We start from the raw sequence: 20,766 nt of genomic DNA, 5'->3' as shown, positions 1-20,766 counted from the left end.
AGCTTTATGGAGGCTTACTACAGGTACAATCAAATCCATATAAACCCAAATAACGAGAAAAAAACATCGTTCATCATGGACTGAGGGCTATACTGCTACTCATCCATGCTATTCGACTTAAAGAATGAGGGGGCCATGTACCAACAGTTGGTTAATCGAATGTTCAAAACTCAAATCAGGAGAAATATGGATGTCTACGTAGACGACCTGCTAGTTAAGAGTGAAGATCCCGCACAACACTTAGATGACCTCAGAGAGGCCTTTGCGGTACTAAGGTGATTCAAGATGAAGCAGAACCCCATGAAATGCACGTTCGGGGTGGGTTCTGGGAAGTTCCTAGGATTCATGGTATCAGAAAGGGGGATCGAAGCCAATTCCGAGAAAGTGGAGGCCATCCTTGACATGCCTCCTCTGCAAAGCATTAACGATGTGTAGAAACTTGTAGGTTGAGTGGCAGCCCTTAACCGCTTTGTGTCGCAGTCAACGGGCAGATGCCTTCCTTTCTTCAAAGTGCTGCGGAAGGCCTTGGACTGGGATGAAGAGTGTAATGAGGTGTTCACTGCGCTCAAGAAGTATTTAACTAGCCCCTCGCTGCTTAGCCGACCCTTGTAGGGAGGAATTAATCTTGTACCTATCCATCTCTCTGCAACTGGCCTCCTCAGCCCTCGTATGAGATGATGGTGGGGTTCAAAGGCTATTTTACTATGTCAACAAGGCTTATGGGGGGCGGAATCCAAATATCCCTGCATCGAGCAGCTCACCTTCACCTTGATAGTAATCACCCAGAAATTTTGACCCTATTTTCAGGCCCACCCAGTCAAAGTCCTCACTGAGGCCCTTCTGAGAAAGATCCTACAATGACCGGATGCCTTAGGCGGCCTCACCAACTGAGCCGTGGAAGTAAGCGAGTTCGACATTGAGTACGCCCCGCGCACCTCCATGAAAGGGCAGATAATACAGAATTCCCAGGCTTCCCTAAAGAAACTAAATATGCACAACCCATGAAGCCTTGGCAAGTCTATGTTGATTTCTTGTCTTGCCAGGTTGAAGGGGGAGTGAGAGTGCATATCATCACAAACAAAGGTGAAGAGCATGACTATGCCATTAAGCCAGCATTAAAAACCACAAACAAAGAGGCAGAGTACGAGGCATGGTTCTTCAGCATGACTATCACAAAATCTTTAGGCACGAAGGAGGTGGAGGTTCAAGTAGACTCTCAAGTAGTGGTTAACCAAGTACAAGGAGGGTTCATGATGTAAAGCAAGATATTGAAAAAATACCTAACCTTGGTAGAGGCCGAGCTCGCTCATTTCAAACATTTCCAAATACAGCAAATCTCAAGAACCAAGAACCACAAAGCAGACAGGCTAGCAAAAATGGCATTTAGACAAGAGGCTACCCCAATACCAAAATCGGCCACTCTTAGAACCACAGACATGCCGGCCATAGGGATTGAACCGTTGGAAATCGGGCCAAGCGCGCTAGAGTGGGCCATGGACATCTTTCAGTACCTTAATATCAATGAAGTGCCCGGCAACAAACAAAGGGTAAGGAAGGTCAAGTACCAAGCGGCAAAGGGCACCATAGTCGACGGTATCTTATACTGGAAAGGATACAACACTCCCCTATTGAGATGCATTCTGAGCGAACAAGCCCAACATATATTGGCAGAGATACACGAGGGAATCTGTGACGACCACTCCGAATGAAGGATACTAGCAGGCAAGGTAATGCCGGCAGGGTACCATTGGCCACGCGCCTTGAAAGATGCTGAGGGACATGCACGAAGGTGCAAAAAGTGCCAAGAATACTTTGAGATCCTCCACCACCCTCTAAAAGAACTAATGTTGATATCCTCGCCTTGGCCCTTTGCCCAATGGGGGGTCGACCTAGTAGGCCCCCTCCCCCCAGGGAAGGGCAAGGTAAAACCCATGGTGGTAGAGGTGAATTACTTCACTAAGGGGGTTAAGGCCAAAGCACTGGTGAAGATTATGGCTAATAATATCACTCGTTTATTGTGAAAGAACATCATCTTTAGATTTGGCATTTCTCGCAACATCATTTCAGACAATAGGAGGCAATTTGACTTCGACCACTACCGAGATTGGTGCCGAGACTTGGGAATTAGATTTTGGTACTCTTCACCAGGATATCCCCAGTCCAATGTTCAGGTAGAGGTGACCAACAAGACCTTGTTGTGAATACTGTAGAATAAGCTTAGCGACCAAAAAGGAGCTTATGTTTGATGTGTGAGCTTATGTCACAGTAACATATGAAAGAATTTTCCCTTTTCTCTCAATCATAAAAGATAAAAAAATGTGTGATGTGTGAGCTTATGTTTAAAATTTTTCATGGGATTACATATTATTAAAATATGATGTTTTTTCTCTTTTTAAATTTACAATAACATGTAGTCCCCCAATAAACGTTATAATAAACGTTAAATTATAACTCTAGAGATATACCTAATTCATGGAAAGAGTTTAGTGTATCTTTTGTGACAGACACCAATTAGACATGGGAATTTCCCATATGCAAGATACCTGTGTATCTGTTTTATAGGTGTACTGCAGGGAATATGAAGATATGGTTAGGTTCAAGCTAAGCTAGTGAGTCTTTAAAAAGACTTATACCACCAATGGCTTTATGGTACAATAGTATTTTATTAAATCCACATGTTTTGCAAATATGTTGGTAATCACATACTGAACAATTAAGTTTATTTATTTTATAGTAAATTACATCCAATTGTTGTGAAATTTGGCATTTGTGTAAAGAACATTTGATCAAATGGTAGATAAGCAAAAATATTTATTTGAAAACAAGTTTTCAATAGTGTAACTTTGGGTAAGTTACATTGACACACAAGTAGCTCAATTATTATTCAGATAGTTTTTCCATTCTGCTTGGGAATCTGAAAAAATTTGGAACAGTTTGAATTAGCAGCTAGTTAAATGCTACAAGGTGCCTAGTAAGTGTGAAAGGCGGAGAGCAATACACAGGCATTCTTCTGATGAACGTTAAAAATTGAGAGTTTCGTAGCCAATTGTTCACCCTGCTTTAATGTATTGAGTTTGTCTACGTCCCTGAATGATCCTAGGATGTTCTATCAAATTTGCTGGCAAAATAACCTAGTTTAATTTGGTTTGGTTTCCAAGTGCAACTCCCAAACATGCATACACATGAATATGATAATTGGGAATAAAGGAGAAGATGCAGTGCTATAGACATCGTTTCAACATACAACAAAAATTGTTTGAAGATACAGAGGATTTTTCGATGGAATTTCTAGTTTTTCAAAAAGGAAAGGACGAATTGGACTTATGAATTGAAGTCAGATTTTTTATAAAATCAACTTTAGTACATACAAGGTTTTCAAATCTGATTCATAAAGCTTGGGCTGGAACGTAGTATCAACCTTTAATAAGATTGAATGAAGGAAGGTTCAAGTTAAGAGATAAACAGGAGATCCAAACAAGGTTTGGAGCCATGCACCCATGGGCTTTGGACCAGTTTAATTTGGACCTACATCTCTTTAATGCGAGGATTCTTTTGATATGATAAAAATAGTTTTAAGAAAATCCATCTATCAATTACATATTAATTGCCCCTTACCCTTCATAAATACAAGTGATAGGCCTCTCTCAAAACATGAACCAACCACCCACCTAGGACAGGAATTTAAGATAAAAGAGTTATTCTACTCAGCAATCCTACATCACACATATGTTTAGAGAAAAAAAAAAAAAAAAAAAAAAGCATTTTCCCGAGTATGAGCAATGGTGTATATGGGCTCTAAAATATGTTCATTTAAATTTTGATAGCAGCTTGTTTTCCAAGAGCAACCAAAAGAACAATTGAAGAGAGAATAAAAGAAAGGGCACCAAATTATGAGAACATGACTGAGCAGGAAAAGGAAACCTCAAGGCAACAGTAGAGGCAGAGAATGAAGCCCATGAGCTTCTTCCATTTTTCACTATACTGGCTTTCATTGTAAAGATTGTACATTGAAATGATGAAAATTGCTTGGCATGGACCCTAGCTCTAATCTGGGCACCTAATAATTGAGTGGATAAACCACAACTACTTGTGCAAAGTTTATCCCTTCCACCAAATGGGCCATGAATTCTGACTAATTATTTGTTTTTCTTGAATCAAAACCTCCTCTGCTCCAACTCATTCTTAATATATTAAAGGAAAATTATAAAGATAATACAAATGTGACTATTAATATCTTATTTAATTTTGATCTGTTAAACAAAGATTTATTAAAATCACGTTTGAAATTTACTGGCCGGAGATAATATCAAATTAAAAACAAAGACTTCCCATGCTTTAGTACTACTTGACCAATCTTGCATCAACACTACTGAAATAATTCTGACTAATTATATTTTAAATCTTCTAAACTGTCCATCCACTAGAAACCAAGCAAAGAGTGAAAAAAAAAACTTGCATAATGTAGTAATCATGCCACAGAAAATATTACAACCCTGAGTTTGCTAGAAAATAGCATATTTAGGCATTGCATATGCATTTACATGTGTATTTGTAGGAATGAAGTACCATAATCACAGGACAACCATACAGTATTTGAACCAAATTCATGAATAACTAAAGCCATTTTGGCCCCTTTTATAACCAAATCTAACAATCCATACACAAATTTACGCTCGTTTCATTTTAAAATCAAAGACCAAAAAAGTAAAATAACTAAACTCTTTACATCTATCAATCCCAAAGTTACAAGCGAAACGAGCGAGAGTAAGCGGGCACAGAGAAATGAATGAGGGTTATAGAGAGAGAGAGAGAGAGAGAGAGAGAGAGAGAGATGGAGCCAAAAAATTTTAAACGGAAACTCATTAGCGAGAGGACGGCGGCGAATAGACGGCGATAAGATGGCGACGACAAGACCGCGATAAGATGGCGGCACTATTTTTGCCGGAAAGCCCCGTGTAGAACCTGAGAGAGAGAGAGAGAGAGAGAGAGAGAGAGAGAGAGAGAGAGAGAGAGAGAGAGAGAGAGAGGCCGGAGTCCCGCGTGGGAAAATAAGAAGAGGGAGTAGAAAACTTATTAAGGCAACTTAGAAGTCGCCGTAATAAGGAAGGATTTTTCGCCGTAACAAATATTTGTAACGGCAAAAATGTTATTAAGACGATATAGAATTACACAACGGCTTATTTGCGGCTACAATATTTTCCGGCACACAAAAATCGCCACAAAAAGTATATATTTCCGTCTATTTTCACAATTGACACAAACATTTTTCCAAAGTTAAAAAATTGGCTTTTTGCGACCATAATTCTATCGCCGGAAATAAAAATAGCCGGAAATATAATCATGATGCATAGTAGCAAGTTGAGTAACTCGGGCCAGCCAAAATATTAACTAAATACCTTCTAATCTAATAGCATTATATAAAAGCTAAAGATTGAAATCACTTGCGGCCTGCAATTTTGAGCAGAAATGGAACAAATAACGCGAAAGATCATCAGGGAAGGAATAAAAGCTCATAAGAGAGAGAGCTCCCGCTTGTATATATTCTTCCATTGCCCCAAAAATAAATAAGTAACCAATCTACAAAATTCAAAGTGGTAACTTTGTTTGTGATTTTTTGTGCTGATAGGAATCATGAATTCGGTGACCGGTAGGAGCTGGAGTGAGGAAAATATGAACGAAGACTGAAAGGAAAGACCTACGTTATGTGTGAGAAAGAAAAAGGAATTATAACCAAATTTGGAGAGATGGTGTGGTTCAAGTACTGCATTTTAGAATGCACATAAAGAATCTTGAGTTTAAGATGAGAGTTCAAAATATCATTTTTAGTATTATTATTATTTTGAAATTTGAAAAATGTATATTGAGATTTGAAAAAGTTGAATTGTTTATTATATTTTGTGTGAAAATTTAAAAAAGTTGTAATAATGAGATGAGAATTTTGAATTTGAGATGAGATTTCTTTGCCCCCAAACCTGCCCAGGATACATGCATGTGAAACATTTATCTGAACACTTTAGAAAGAATTATATATTTTACGGTAGCTAATTAATTTATATATATATATATATATCATATTAATGGGATTGTCTGGTTTTACTAAAAAATATTTGAATTTTAAATTTAGATTATCACTCTTTATTGAAAATAAATTTGTAAAAATCTTACATGCGGATCATTATTGATCATTTAACTAACCCGATATTAAGGTTCTATCTCAAACTATTTATTAATGAGACCCATTACTTTTTTAACTTTCTATTAAAAAGTTAAATTCATCTCTGCTTCATACATTTCAACTTAAAAAAGTTAAATACATCTTAATTGTATCTACAAAATATTATTATTTACAATTCAACTTAACTCATCTCAATGTCCCAAAGTAAATTTTGTCAATTACTTATGTGCCAATGCCACATTTTTTCTCAAAAGAAAATTTTAGCATATTCGGTAGATCAATATTGGCACCATATTAGATATCATTGCCTTTTGAATAATAATAATTCTACTTATCATCCTTACACACCACACATTACACCTATTTTATTTTTTTCATTTTTCCTATAACAAATATGTGGTGTATGGATGATAAGTAGAACAACTCAATTAGTTTAACAAGAATAAAATAAAATAAAAATAATAAAAATAGGAAATTATAAAAAAATATATTAAAATGTGTAAAATGTGTGGTGTGGGATGATGAGTAGTATCACTGAATAAACCACGCGACATCATTTCTTTACTTTCTCTCTACATTTCTTTTTTGAAGAAAAACTGTCATAACTCATTCATCAGAGAAACTTATATACATTATGGGATGTCTCCATATCAAACATAACGTCATAAACCAAAATAATGCATTTAGAGCTCCTCCGGCCAGTACACTATTTCCTTTTGAGACTGGTCTGGTCTTCACTATTGCTCATACTCTCCATAGACAAACGTCTAAGAGATAACACTCTCTGCCTAAATAGAGACTCTATCTCACCCTTCATAAAAAGAGATGACTTAACCTCTATGGACAAACGTTCGGGAGACAAACTCTTTTTTTTTTTTTTAGTTAACAATAAGGAAACAAAAAAAGGAAAGCAAAGATATATGCAAAAAAGGACGGATTACAGTTTGGACCAATTTCGGTAGATTTCAAAATCTGTGACGGCCTATGAAGGTAACACACTTGTTTCTTTTCAGTAACAAATGTCAGATCTCAAAGGTATGGTGGTGGCGAGTCCGGTGATCTGGCAAGTGTGTCGAGAAGAGCTGCTAAAAAGGGTAGCGCGTGAGGACCATGCACAAATGTGTGCAGTCGGTGATTTTCGTAAAACTACCACTTTCATTTGAAGGATTTTCTACTTGTAAATCTGCTTGTACCGTGTGTGTCTCTTGGGACCACCAATTACAGACACTGCCCTCTCATTAGCAAATATTACATTGAAGAGTGCAACAGCTGCGATTACAGATTTGTCATCTGAAAGTCAAGAACATTACTTCAGCACACTCAACAGATCTATTGAGAGGGGTTGTTTGAGTATCACGGTTTTCTGAAGCTTCCATGATGGTATATATATCTTTGGGTAAAAAGATTATACTCGTTTTTTACCCCGGTGGTTGGACATTTGATGTTAGCTTTGTGAGGGGATAAACCTTGTGATTTCTCCTAAGCATTGTTTATTTTCCATAATGTGAGTATGAGTGAGTTGCATCAATGCTATAAACCTTGTGGATAGGGTTATTTGAGTGGGGGAGTTTGTACGAGACCCATAAGAACCATGCAGATCAGTTGGGGAGCTACCGCATGCATTATTTTTCCACATGTGATTTCTCTGAAGCATTGTTTCTTTTCCACAACTAGTAAGAAGGAATTTTTTTTAACCTTGTGGTGGAACATGTCCCAGAGATCATGTATTGGGTACTGAAGCAGTACAGCAGCGCATATAAGAGAATCTCACTCATCTTCATGAAACCTTACTTGTACTAGATTTTTTGGGAGCTGGCTTATATACACACGGGTATTGGGGTTGACCATAGCCTATAGGGATATGAAGCCTCAAAATCGTTTGATTGATCCTCTCACTCACCAGCTTAAGCCTTGCAATTATGGACGTGCAAGAATGCTAGTGAAAGGGAAAGCTACCAGGTCAGACATGTGTTCACAATTCTACCGAGCTTCCGACCTTAAAATTGGTGCCATAGAATATACAACCTCACTTGATGTAAGTTGTTTAGTCAAAATGAACCTTGAGGACAAGGTTCTTTAAAGGGGGAGAATTTGTTACGATCCCAATTAACACAACCCTAAAAGCAAGCTATGAGTTTCCATTGTGTTAGAGGGCTCTTGCGCAGATGAGTGCGGAGATGATGAAGGGAGCTGCTCTGTCTGAAGGTTAGGACTAAAGTGTAACTGGAAATGCAGCGTTTGGAGTCTATCATGAGTGCACCGTTTCGACAAATGGGAACGCACCGTTTTGAAGACCAATAAAGGGAGCTGAACTACTAGTCGTCTATAGCTTGCCGTTTAGATCAGTTTTGTCGTTATGTTGCAATCTGTTATTTCTATTCCGTTTTACTTTCCACGTGTCGCATTTTCATTAGTTTTGTTAGTCATGGGCTACGTCCATATGTAAGCCAGAAATGGCATAGGGAGGGGTCTGTAAAAATAGTCTGAACTTGTACTTGCATTTGGAGGTTTGGGAGCCCACAAAGTTACTCCCGTATCAATACTTAGTAGTTAATTTCCTTTCTAGCAATTTGACAAATACCTGGAATGCATTTTGCTTGTCCATTGCTGCAACAATATGTCTGGTTTCCATCATCTTCCCTTAATACAATACATTCAATATATCAGTACAGTAGGTTCTTAACAATTGCTTATCTACTGCTGCAACCATATCTCTGGTTTTCATCATCTTCCCTTAATACAATACATTCAATACATCAATACAGTAGGTTCTTAACACAATTTTTCTCAAGCAAGTTGTTTTTCCTCTACCATACACACATGTTATATAACACCCAAGCCTGGCATAAAGTCTGCATTCTAACATATTTTTTAGGTTAATATGTATGGAAAGCCCATTTGAGATTTACCAAGTAAAATTGGCATACGCTACGGGCTCTAAATTTTATTTGGATAGAGTGTGAATTTTATTGGACTTAATAATTAGATTAATTTTTTTTTTAACGGACCAAATAGAAATTTGCCCGTAAAATTTATGAGACAAGTTATATTATTTTTAAAATTTGAGTTAAGGCCCATTAGTAATTATTATTTATGGGAAGAGTTGGATTATTCTAAAAATCGAGTGAAGGCCCATTAGTATCGATTAAATACTCGACCCATCAAAGAAAATTACGGAAAAGTCGAAGAGATTTTCGAACTATTCTAACCGGACAGCCGGCCAGCCCATTCCTTGATCCATCTATTTTTTTTCCGGCAGTTTATGTTCTTCTTCTTCCCAGCCGAATGAAAGAAAAATACGTACTTAACATGCGCGAGGTCAGTAAATACTAAATACAACCAATTGCAACATCCAAAAATAAAAGTAACATCATGTCTAACTTGTCCAAACTAGAACTTCTCATCCATTTTTTAATTTATTTAAATTTTGTTTGATTTTTATGTGCTTAAAATTGAAAAATAATTATATTTTATCAAATACGTGTATAACAAATTTATAATGGTTGTCCCTTATATATATATAGTTTAGTACATAACTTCAATTCAAACCATGATAACAGTATTAGTATATTTTTCTTTGGAAAAAGAAAATACCAAAGATTTGAGTATGTGTCGGGTATTTTTGTCTAAGGAACTTTCACTTTGTCCATACGCATCATTATTTGTTTGTTTGTAGTTTTTCTACTGGGGAATACACGCATAGTTTTTGTTCACATTGTAAGAGCCAGCTAGACTTTTCTACCGGGGAAGACACGGCCACCTAGAAACGCGTGAATGGGGTTCAAGATTATGTGAGTTTGTGGATTATTAAATTGATCACTATTGAATCCGACAGAGTAATGATAGTTATACAATATGTTTTCCAATATATTTTGTAGAATTTTACTATATACAAGCACAGTTACGCACTAATTTGTATATCAATACTGATTTATTCATACTTAAAATTTAAATTAACACTGTTTTTAATAAAATCTACTTTTTTACTAATCACATCACATTAGTGTACAGATTAATACACAATTTTACTTGTAACTATATTTTTCCTATTTTATAATGCATGCATATTTTAAAATGAAGATAGTTTTATAAAGTAATGTTACTTTTATAAGGTATTATACACAAATATCCTTCATTAATTTAAAATATATTTTGTAAATTATTTTAAAAAATGATGTGTGTTTAATGTTTATCATTTTTTTATCATAAAAGATATAATACTGACTACATCGAATAAGTCCAATTCACTTCAATCACTCCTAAGACAAATGTTTAGATCCAAAAAGAAATTCAAAACATTGTTATATAAGTCAATAGTACTTCAAATGGTAAAATATTTTTTAAATAAAATCAATGATATCCAAAATTTCTTTAATTATCTTTCAAATTAGGACTGTTCATCCAGGTTCCAACTCGGGAATCCAGATACACCCGGACCGAAACCCGGGTCTTAAATCCGAGCCGGAACCCGGACCAGGTTAATCCGGGTCAGACCTGGTCCGAAACCCGGATGTATTCGGGTTTTGAAAAACCCGGAATTCGGTTTCCGGGTTGAACCCCTTTTTTTTTTTTTTTTTTTTTTTTACAAAAATCTATATTTACCTATATTATTAAATTTCTTTTAAAAGCATCTTATTTTTATCTTAAATCCTATTATTACAAATTTTTCAAGAAAAAATGGTTGAAAAGCATATTCCTTTAATATAAAACTAATTATTATTTTTAACTAAATGCATCTGAAAAAAATAAATTTATTATAAATCATGTAAATGCACGCAAAAAAAAAATGCAATCACTACATATTATATTATTTGGTATTTATACATTACATTACAAAACACAATTACAATATATGAAATTACATATAAAAAATGGATTACATTGAGTTATCAATACATATTACAAAATATATCTGCTTCATACAATCAATGCATTCTTCCAGCCATTATTAGTCCAAGCTTATCTGCAAGATGTATTCAAGAATGTTCTTGGGCTGCTATATCATAGTTTCCTGTAAAAGATGCAATCATAAGAAGCAAAAAATAGATTAAAATACATCAGCCAAGGTTTTGGGTGTCACTTCCATGCAGTATTCATTCTTGTTGTGGACCAAGTGACTCAAGATTTCTAAGAAATCCAGTTAAGAAAATAACGGCAACAGAAAGGATTTGTTCTACATGCGCTATTATAAAAACATTGCTAGAAACAAAAGTTTCAATGAGAACCAATGACAGGATACTCAAGTCGACAACAGCACCCAAGTTGTCTGAGTTGGCAACAAACACATACTCCTTACCCTGAATCAGGGACAAAAAGAAATTCAGAAAATAATAAAGCTTATAAGCATGCATGCATCAATCAACATTCAGATGATCACTAAATAATACATCATAGTGCCAACCTGTGATAACAGTGCATCAAGCTTGCCACTGTTCTTCAAGGACGGGAACACATCACCATGGCCAGGAGGATACCTTCATGCATACAGTAGTCATGGGTGTAAGGACAAGAATGATCTTATGAAGGTTGAACAAGCACAACTAAATTAATTAAATAAATAAATATAAGAATTCCACTACTCCCCCCCCTCCCTTCTCTCCAATTGAACTGTTGTCCAGATGACTAACACAAGAGGGGGGGTGAATTGAGTTGTATTTAAAAAAAATAACAATTATAAATCAAATATATAATATAAAATATAAACAAAATATGAAATAACAATAAATATAAAGAGTAAGGGTAAGAGAGAAGCAAATTCAGTATGTTAACGAGGTTCGGCCCCACTGCCTATGTCCTCGCCTCAAGCTACCCCTTGAGGATTCCTAAATTCACTATTCAACCTCCTTCAGGTGGAGATAGAAACCTATTACACCTTTGAACAACACCGCTACAAAGGATCCGTGTAGAACACCCTCTACACTTGCAATCACCTTACACGTGGTGATTCAACTATTCCCCGTGTAGAATACTTTCTACACACACAAGGGTTATACACACCCTTTTTCTGATACAAGAGCTGATAGTGGGTAGGTTATCAGAAAACACTCCTCAATGAGTGAAATAAGAACAATACAGCGCAAACTATATCTCTCAAAATGAACAAGGATTAAGATTCAATGCTTAGAAAAAAGAGAATGAAAGCTTTGAATGAATGTTGTATGCTCTTGGTGTTGTGAATGTGAAGCTCTCAAATGATCTATTTATAGGCATATGAGACTTCATATTCAAATTTAAAAAGATTCACATGTCAAAGACAACATCATTCACTTTTTCAAAAAATTCAATAAAAGGTTCTTCTTTTTCAATTGTCAAAGACAACATCATTCACTTTTTCAAAAAAAATCAAACCTAATCTTTTACTTTTGGCATATGACAAAATGAGCAGATTTTCCTTTTCAAAAAATTCAAACCTAATCTTTTACTTTTTGCATATGACAAAATGAGCACACTTTACTTTTCAAATTTTTCAAACAAAATCATCTACCTTTTGTATAAGTCTAAAAAAGCATCAATCACTTTTGAAAATATTCAAATAAAACATGCACATGTGAAAGATGACAATCAATCATCTTTAATATTTTCAAAGTTCAACCCTTTAATCAAGGCATGCACATGCAAAAGATGACAATCAATCATCTTTCAAAATTTTCAAATTTAATTTTCAAAAATATTAATGCACATGTGGAAAATGTATTTTAATGCTTTATGATAAAATATTAATTTTGAGCATTAATCCTAATTTCGAATTTTGAAGAGATTTACAGCATTACTCTATAATTTTAATGTGAACTTGTTCCCTTCTTGCTTATGCTTGTTTCCTTGATGTGCTTGACTCCATTGTGTAGACAACTTGAGCTTGAGACTTCTTTATTCTTTGAATTCATTTGTTATCATCAAAATCCATGTGTAAATATATAATTACACAAAACTTGAAATCTTGGGTTCAACAATCTCCCCCTTTTTGATGATGACAAATACTTGATAGAACCTGAAACCTGTATTAATACTTAAACTCCCACTGAGAATGTGCGTTAGTTTTTCAAGCAAAAGTATAAATATAATTACAAGCATATATAACAAGTTTAGCAATTTAAACAGTGTTAATGTTCTAGTCTAACACTTCTCCCCCTTTTGGCATCATTAAAAAGGATCCGCAACAAGTAAATAGACTGAAGAAAACGGTGCGTAAGTAGACACTATAGATAGTTGAAAAATGGAGCCGTCCGTGACCCGACAAGTGCTGCAAAGCCTCGAGGCCTAACTCTATGAATTTAATACGGCTGAAGATTTAAACAATCGCCTGATGTTGTTGACAAACGGGATTGAAGGCTCCGAGTTTCTATAAAAAAATGATCATTTTCATCTATCGGCTGCCAAAAAATAATCGCTTCTTGACCTGAGTTCTGTTTTTCCACAAAGATAGAATGGCTGAGCAATTCTCTTCCACTAATGTTCCAGACTTGAATCAGGAACCCTTGACGCATCAATCATCAATCTTCTCTCCTGAGGCCGTCAATACCATGATAGGAGCAGTGAACCGTTTTTCTAGTAAGGCTGATTCTGAGATTATTGCAGAATCAAGAATGCTCAGTAGTCAATATGCTGCATCTGTTACGATCTTGTCTCGAAGGTTAATGGCGAGGGTGAGTGAGATTGATCATCTTAACATGCAAATATCTGAGTTACGACAGAAGCTTGCTAATAAGGATAGTGAGAATAAAAGGCTAAAGCAAGAAAACCAAGAGTTGAAAAAATTTGCAGATTGGTATACTCATGATCTGCAACCACAAATAGAGGAGCTGGAACGAGAAAGGGTTCAGATACAAGGTCAACATCGGCAGATAACAGCAGAGGTTCATCGTTTACTAGAAAAATAGGAACAATCTACTGTTAATCTCGCTGGCTTAGTAAGAAAACTTTTGACAATGTGTGTCCAGCATATCTTGTATTTCTTTTGACTAAATAAGATTTGAAGAGACAATAGTTTGTCTTATTCTTTATGCTATCTCTATAAAATCAGTCCTGAAGTTCATCTAATTCGCATCAAGTTTTCATCTCATCTCTATAACTCATCTGCATTCCTTCGGCATTCTCGTTTTAAGCCTTTTATTCTTTTCTCAATGGCTCATTCTTCTAACATTTCTCTAGATCCATCCATGAGGCATTCTGCATCTCAACCTCCTGTCCTTTCTGCAGCTACCATTGGTGCCATGTTGCAGTAAGAAAATAATAATCTGACTAATAAGTCAGATTCTGATTCTATTTATGACTTGGTGAGTCTTGGGACTCGCTACTCTTCCTCTATTGTTGCTTTTTTTCAGCGGCTACAAGCCAAAAATCATGAAGTTGAAAGGCTCAAAGAACAAATTGTTGTACTTCAACGAATTGTTCAAGAGTCTCATACAAGGGAAGGAATCATTCGGAAGAAGAATAAACAATTGAAATCTTTATTAGATTCTTCATTCCGCTTGTCGGTTCCCATGGATAAGAATGACATGATATTGTATGAAGAGAATGAGCGTCTCAAACATGAGGCTAAGAATCTCAAGTTTATGTAAAAGTATTTAAAAAATCTATCTCTATTTTTATTGACTCTAGTCTATCTTTTAAGAGATATTCATAGCATGCATCATACCTATTTCTCTTCTGATCATACATAATCTATCTTCTGGTAAAGGTTTTGTGAAAATATCTGCTAACTGATCGTGTGTGTTTGTGAATTCTAGTACTATATCGCCTTTCTGCACATGATCTCGAAGAAAATGATATCTTATTTCAATATGCTTAGTTCTAGAATGTTGTATTGGGTTTTTTGAAAGATTTATAGCACTTGTATTATCACATTTGATTGGAATGTGATTATACATGAGTTTAAAATCTTCAAGTTGTTGCTTCATATAGAGAACTTGAGCACAACAACTACCTGCAGCAACATATTCTGCCTCAGCAGTAAATAGTGCAACAGAATTTTGTTTTTTACTAAATCAGGAAACTAGTGCATGACCTAAGAAATGACATGCTCCACTAGTGCTTTTTCGATCTATTTTACAGCCAGCATAATCTGCATCTGTGTAATTGATTAGATCGAAAGATGTGTGCTTAGGGTACCATAACCCTAAGTTAATTGTACCACTAAGATATCTAAAAATGCGCTTAACTGCAATTAAATGTGATTCTTTTGGAGATGATTGAAAGCGTGCATATAAGCACACACTAAACATAATATCTGGTCTACTGGCTGTTAAATATAATAAGCTACCAATCAAATCTCGATATATCTTCGAGTCAACTGGCTTACCGGATTCATCTTTATCAAGTTTAGTTGATGGGCTCATTGGTGTTCCAATTTCCTTAGCATTTTCCATCCCAAACTTCTTCAGTAATTCCTTAATATATTTTGATTGATTGATGAATGTCCCACTTTTTGCTTGCTTAATTTGTAATCCGAGAAAGAATGTAAGTTCTCCCATCATGCTCATCTCAAATTCTTCCTGCATAGTCTTAGCAAATACTTGACACATATTTTCATTAGTAGCACCGAATATTATATCATCAACATAAATCTGAATCAAAAGAATATCATCATTTTCATATTTAATGAAAAGAGTTGTGTCGATTTTTCCTCTTGAAAAACCTTTTTCAATCAAGAAACCCCTAAGTCTCTCGTACCAAGCTCTAGGAGCTTGTTTAAGTCCATATAATGCTTTTGTGAGTTTGAAAACATGATTTGGGAAAATATGATTTTCAAAACCTGGAGGTTGCTCAACATATACCTCTTCATTTATAAAATCATTTAAGAAAGCACTTTTAACATCCATTTGAAAAAGTTTGAAATCTTTATAACAAGCATATGCAAGTAGCATTCGAATAGTTTCTAATCTTGCGACAGGTGCATATGTCTCATCATAATCGATTCCTTCTTCTTGATTAAAACCTTGAGCTACAAGTCGAGCCTTATTTCTAGTAATGACTCCGGACTCATCTTTCTTATTTCTAAAAACCCATTTTGTTCCAATAATAGTATGATTTTTGGGTCTAGGAACAAGTGTCCAAACATCATTTCTTTCAAATTAATTCAACTCTTCTTGCATAGCTAGAATCCAAGATTCATCAAGAAGTGCGTCATCAATATTTTTGGGTTCAATTTGAGATAGAAAAGCAGTATAATTACAAATATTTCTAAGAGATGATCGAGTAGTTACACCTTGTGAAGGTTCTCCCAAAATTTGTTCCACTGGATGATCTTTCACAAATTTCCACTGTTTGGTTGCATCTTGCATTAAATTTTGATGATCTTTCCTGATGACTCCATGTTGAACTTCCTCTATTGTTTTCTCTTTGTTGAGATTGAGACTTTCTGTGTTATTTATACCTTCTGTTTCTTCATCAATAGATTTCTTGGAAAGTGGAGAATTAGATTCATCAAATACTACATGCATAGATTCTTGTATAGTCAAAGTCTTTTTATTGAATATTCTATAAGCTTTACTATTAGTAGAATATCCGAGAAAGATACATTCATCAGATTTTGCATCAAACTTGCCTAAATTATCTCTGTCATTCAAAATAAAACATTTGCATCCAAATACATGAAAGTAACCAATGTTGGGTTTTTTCTCATTCCAAAGCTCATAGGGGGTTTTATCTAACTTAGACCTTAGCATAACTCTATTTATAACATAACATGCAGTACTTACCGCTTCGGCCCAAAAATAACTAGGCAAGTTGTTCTCATTGAGCATTGTTCTAGCCATCTCTTGAAGAGATCTATTTTTCCTCTCTACTACCCCATTTTGTTGAGGAGTTCGAGAAGCAGAAAAATTATGCACAAAACCGTTTTCATCACAAAATGTTTCAATATTTTTATTAACAAACTATTTTCCCCTATCACTTCGGATACTTGAAATAGTATAGCCATTTTCATTTTGAATTCTCTTGCATAACTTGGTAAAGGCATTATGTGCCTCATCTTTATGAGCAAGAAAGATGACCCAAGTATATCTAGAAAAATCATCAACAATAACAAATGCATAATATTTTCCTCCTAGACTTGCAACTCTATTTGGTCCAAAAAGATCCATGTGTATTAGTTGCAATGGTCTAGTAGTGGAAATATGTTTCTTAGTTTTAAAAGAAGTTTTTGTTTGTTTACCAAATTGACATGCATCACAAATTTTGTCTTTAAGAAAATTTGTTTTTGGTAAACCTCTCACAAGATCATTTTTTGAAAGTTTGGAAATAAGTTCCATATTGGCATGACCTAATCTTCTATGCCATAGCCAACTAGTTTCATTTTGAGCTGAAAAACAAATAGCATCTTGTGAGGTAATTTCTTCAAAATCGATTGTATAAACATTATTGTTTCTAAAAGTAATAAAACAAATATTACAATCATGATCATTCAAAATAATGCATTTATCCATTTTGAAAGTAACTGTAAATCCTTTATCACATAATTGACTTATGCTCAAAAGATTATGTTTTAAACCTTCAACAAGTAGAACATCTTCAATTATGAGAGAAGATTCATTACCAATTTTGCCTATTCCCACGATCTTCCCTTTCGAGTTGTCTCCAAATGTCACGTGTCCTTCTTCTTTAGATCTAAGATCAAAGAACTTAGTCTTGTCTCCCGTCATGTGTCTTGAACATCCACTATCTAAAAACTACTTGTTTTTGCTTGTGGATGACTTCATGCATACCTATAAAAACAATTAAAATGATTTTTCTTGGTACCCAAGTTCTTTGGATCCTTTATTTATTAGTATTAGAAGAAACAAGATTTTTAGGTACCCATATGGCCCTAATAGTCATTGTATGATTTCTTCTAATAGGACAAGTATGATAATTATGACCATTTCTATTACAAAAATTACAAATAGCATGTGACATATATGAAAAACTTGAATGATTATAATAATATCCTTTTTTCACAAAATTATTTTTATGAAAAGAATTTTGAATATCAGTCTTTGATGTAGAATGATTATCAAAGAAATTTTTATAAGGTTTGTATTTTTGTTTTGGCATATATCCCAAACTTGCCTTGTCAAAAACACATCTTTGACTACCAAGAAGTTTTTCAAAATTTATTTTTCCATTCGTAAACTTTTTAACAATATTTTCTAAATCGGTTTTCTTCTTATTCAATTCAAGATTTTCATCTTTCAAAATGATATTTTCTTTTCTTAAAATTTCAATTTCGTTTGTTAAAGAAGAATTTTTCTTTTTCAAAGCAGTATACTTGATACCCAATTTTTCAAATTCCTCATAAATCTCTTCTAAAACATTTTGCAATTCTTCATATGAAGGATTTTCAATATTATCAAGATTTGTTACCTCAATGTCATCTTTAGCCATAAGACAAAGATTTGCTGATTCTTCATTGCTTGCTTCACTATCTGAGCGACTTGAATCATCATCTCATGTAGCTTTCATTGCTTTCTTGCCCTTGTTTCGATCTTTCTTTAGCAGAGGACAATCTGGCTTGATATGACTAGGTTTATTGCATTTATAACAAATTAAAGTGTCATTTTTACCTGAATCTTTCTTAGAAAACTTTTTGAAGGATTTCCTCGGAGGAGTTCTATTTTTCTTCAAAAACCTCTGAATTCTTCTTGTTATCATCGCAACTTCTTCATCTTTATCGTCATTTTCCTCATCTTCATCACTTTCACTTTCATGAGGAACAGCTTTAAGTGCTAAGCTCTTCTTTGGCTTTCCTTCTTCTTCTCATCTTTTCAATGTGTACTCATGGGTGATAAGTGATCCGATGAGTTCATTGATTTTAAGTTTCTTGAGGTCTCTAGCTTCAAGAATCGTTGTAACTTTTGATTCCCAACGTTTTGGTAAAGAGTTGAGAATTTTTCTTACTATTTCCACCTTGGAATAAATTTTGCCAAGAGCTATCAAGCTGTTTATGATGTTAGTAAAACGAGTGTGCATACTAGAAATAGATTCATCATCATTCATCTTAAACATTTCATATTCATGAGTAAGAATATAAATTTTTGATTCCTTGACTTGCGAAGTTCCTTCATAAGTTATTTCCAAGTTATCCCAAATTTCATTTGCCGTAGCGCAATTCATTATTCTATTAAACTCATTTCCATTAAGAGCATTATATAATAAATTCATAGCAGTTAAATTTAAAGTATAAAGTCTATCGTCTTCACGATCAAATTCTTCTTCTTCATTTTTGACCTTTACTCCATCAACCACTTTTGTTGGAATATAAGGTCCATTTACAATACATTTTCAGATTTCTCTACCTTGAGCTTGAAGAAATATTCTCATTCTAACTTTCCAGAATGAGTAATTATCTCCACAAAAGAGTGGAGGTCGACTACTAGATTGACCTTCACCAAATGAAGCTGTAATGTTAGCCATAAGATCTTAACTCAAAAGATAGTTAATCTTATAATAGAGCTCTTAGCTCTGATACCAATTGTTGCCCAGATGACTAATACAAGAGGGGGGGTGAATTGAGTTGTATTTAAAAAAAATAACAATTATAAATCAAATATATAATATAAAATATAAACAAAATATGAAATAACAATAAATATAAAGAGTAAGGGTAAGAGAGAAGCAAACTCAGTATGTTAACGAGGTTCGGCCCCACTGCCTACGTCCTCGCCTCAAGCTACCCCTTGAGGATTCCCAAATTCACTATTCAACCTCTTTCAGGTGGAGATAGAAACCTATTACACCTTTGAACAACACCGCTACAAAGGATCCGTGTAGAACACCCTCTACACTTGCAATCACCTTACACGTGGTGATTCAACTATTCCCCGTGTAGAATACTTTCTACACACAAGGGTTATACACACCCTTTTTCTGATACAAGAGCTGATAGTGGGTAGGTTATCAGAAAACACTCCTCAATGAGTGAAATAAGAACAATATAGCGCAAACTATATCTCTCAAAATGAACAAGGATTAAGGCTCAATGCTTAGAGAAGAGAGAATGAAAGCTTTGAATGAATGTTGTATGCTCTTGGTGTTGTGAATGTGAAGCTCTCAAATGATCTATTTATAAGCATATGAGACTTCATATTCAAATTTAAAAAGATTCACATGTCAAAGACAACATCATTCACTTTTTCAAAAAATTCAAATAAAAGGTTCTTCTTTTTCAATTGTCAAAGACAACATCATTCACTTTTTCAAAAAAATCAAATCTAATCTTTTATTTTTGGCATATGACAAAATGAGCACATTTTCCTTTTCAAAAAATTCAAACCTAATCTTTTACTTTTTGCATATGACAAAATGAGCACACTTTACTTTTCAAATTTTTCAAACAAAATCATCTACCTTTTGTATAAGTCTAAAAAAGCATCAATCACTTTTGAAAATATTCAAATAAAACATGCACATGTGAAAGATGACAATCAATCATCTTTAATATTTTCAAAGTTCAACCCTTTAATCAAGGCAAGCACATGCAAAAGATGACAATCAATCATCTTTCAAAATTTTTAAATTTAATTTTCAAAAATATTCATGCACATGTGAAAAATGTATTTTAATGCTTTATGATAAAATATTAATTTTGAGCATTAATCCTAATTTCGAATTTTGAA

General features: G+C 34.5%; 1 protein-coding gene and 1 long non-coding RNA gene across 2 annotated transcripts; one reads left to right on the top strand and one right to left on the bottom strand.

Moving 5' to 3' along the window:
- The first annotated feature begins 1,376 nt into the window (after positions 1 to 1,376).
- On the top strand, positions 1,377 to 8,385 carry LOC122304428 (putative glycogen synthase kinase-3 homolog). The gene is made up of 4 exons (XM_043116707.1): positions 1,377 to 1,593; positions 2,039 to 2,171; positions 7,976 to 8,210; positions 8,326 to 8,385. Exons 1-4 carry the CDS (start codon positions 1,377 to 1,379, stop codon positions 8,383 to 8,385), a joined length of 645 nt encoding a protein of 214 aa, XP_042972641.1.
- A 2,850-nt stretch (positions 8,386 to 11,235) lies between these two features.
- On the bottom strand, positions 11,236 to 11,653 carry LOC122305343. The gene is made up of 3 exons (XR_006241132.1): positions 11,577 to 11,653; positions 11,415 to 11,472; positions 11,236 to 11,302 (listed from the first exon to the last, which is right to left on the bottom strand). It is a non-coding gene; the product is annotated as an uncharacterized LOC122305343 (long non-coding RNA).
- Between the last annotated feature and the right edge of the window lie 9,113 nt (positions 11,654 to 20,766).

This window comes from Carya illinoinensis, chromosome 3 (assembly GCF_018687715.1).
Source record: "Carya illinoinensis cultivar Pawnee chromosome 3, C.illinoinensisPawnee_v1, whole genome shotgun sequence".
Taxonomy (NCBI): Eukaryota; Viridiplantae; Streptophyta; class Magnoliopsida; order Fagales; family Juglandaceae; genus Carya; species Carya illinoinensis.
Note: the sequence above shows the minus strand (reverse complement) of the source record. Positions and strands in the feature narration are given on the sequence as shown.

Coding starts and splice junctions, on each gene's coding strand:
- LOC122304428 (XM_043116707.1), top strand. CDS start 1,377: ATGGCATTTAGACAAGAGGCTACCCCAATACCAAAATCGGCCACTCTT. Junction 1,594..2,038: donor AAAGGGCACCATAGTCGACG/GTATCTTATACT, acceptor CATCATCTTTAG/ATTTGGCATTTCTCGCAACA. Junction 8,211..8,325: donor AATATACAACCTCACTTGAT/GTAAGTTGTTTA, acceptor CCATTGTGTTAG/AGGGCTCTTGCGCAGATGAG.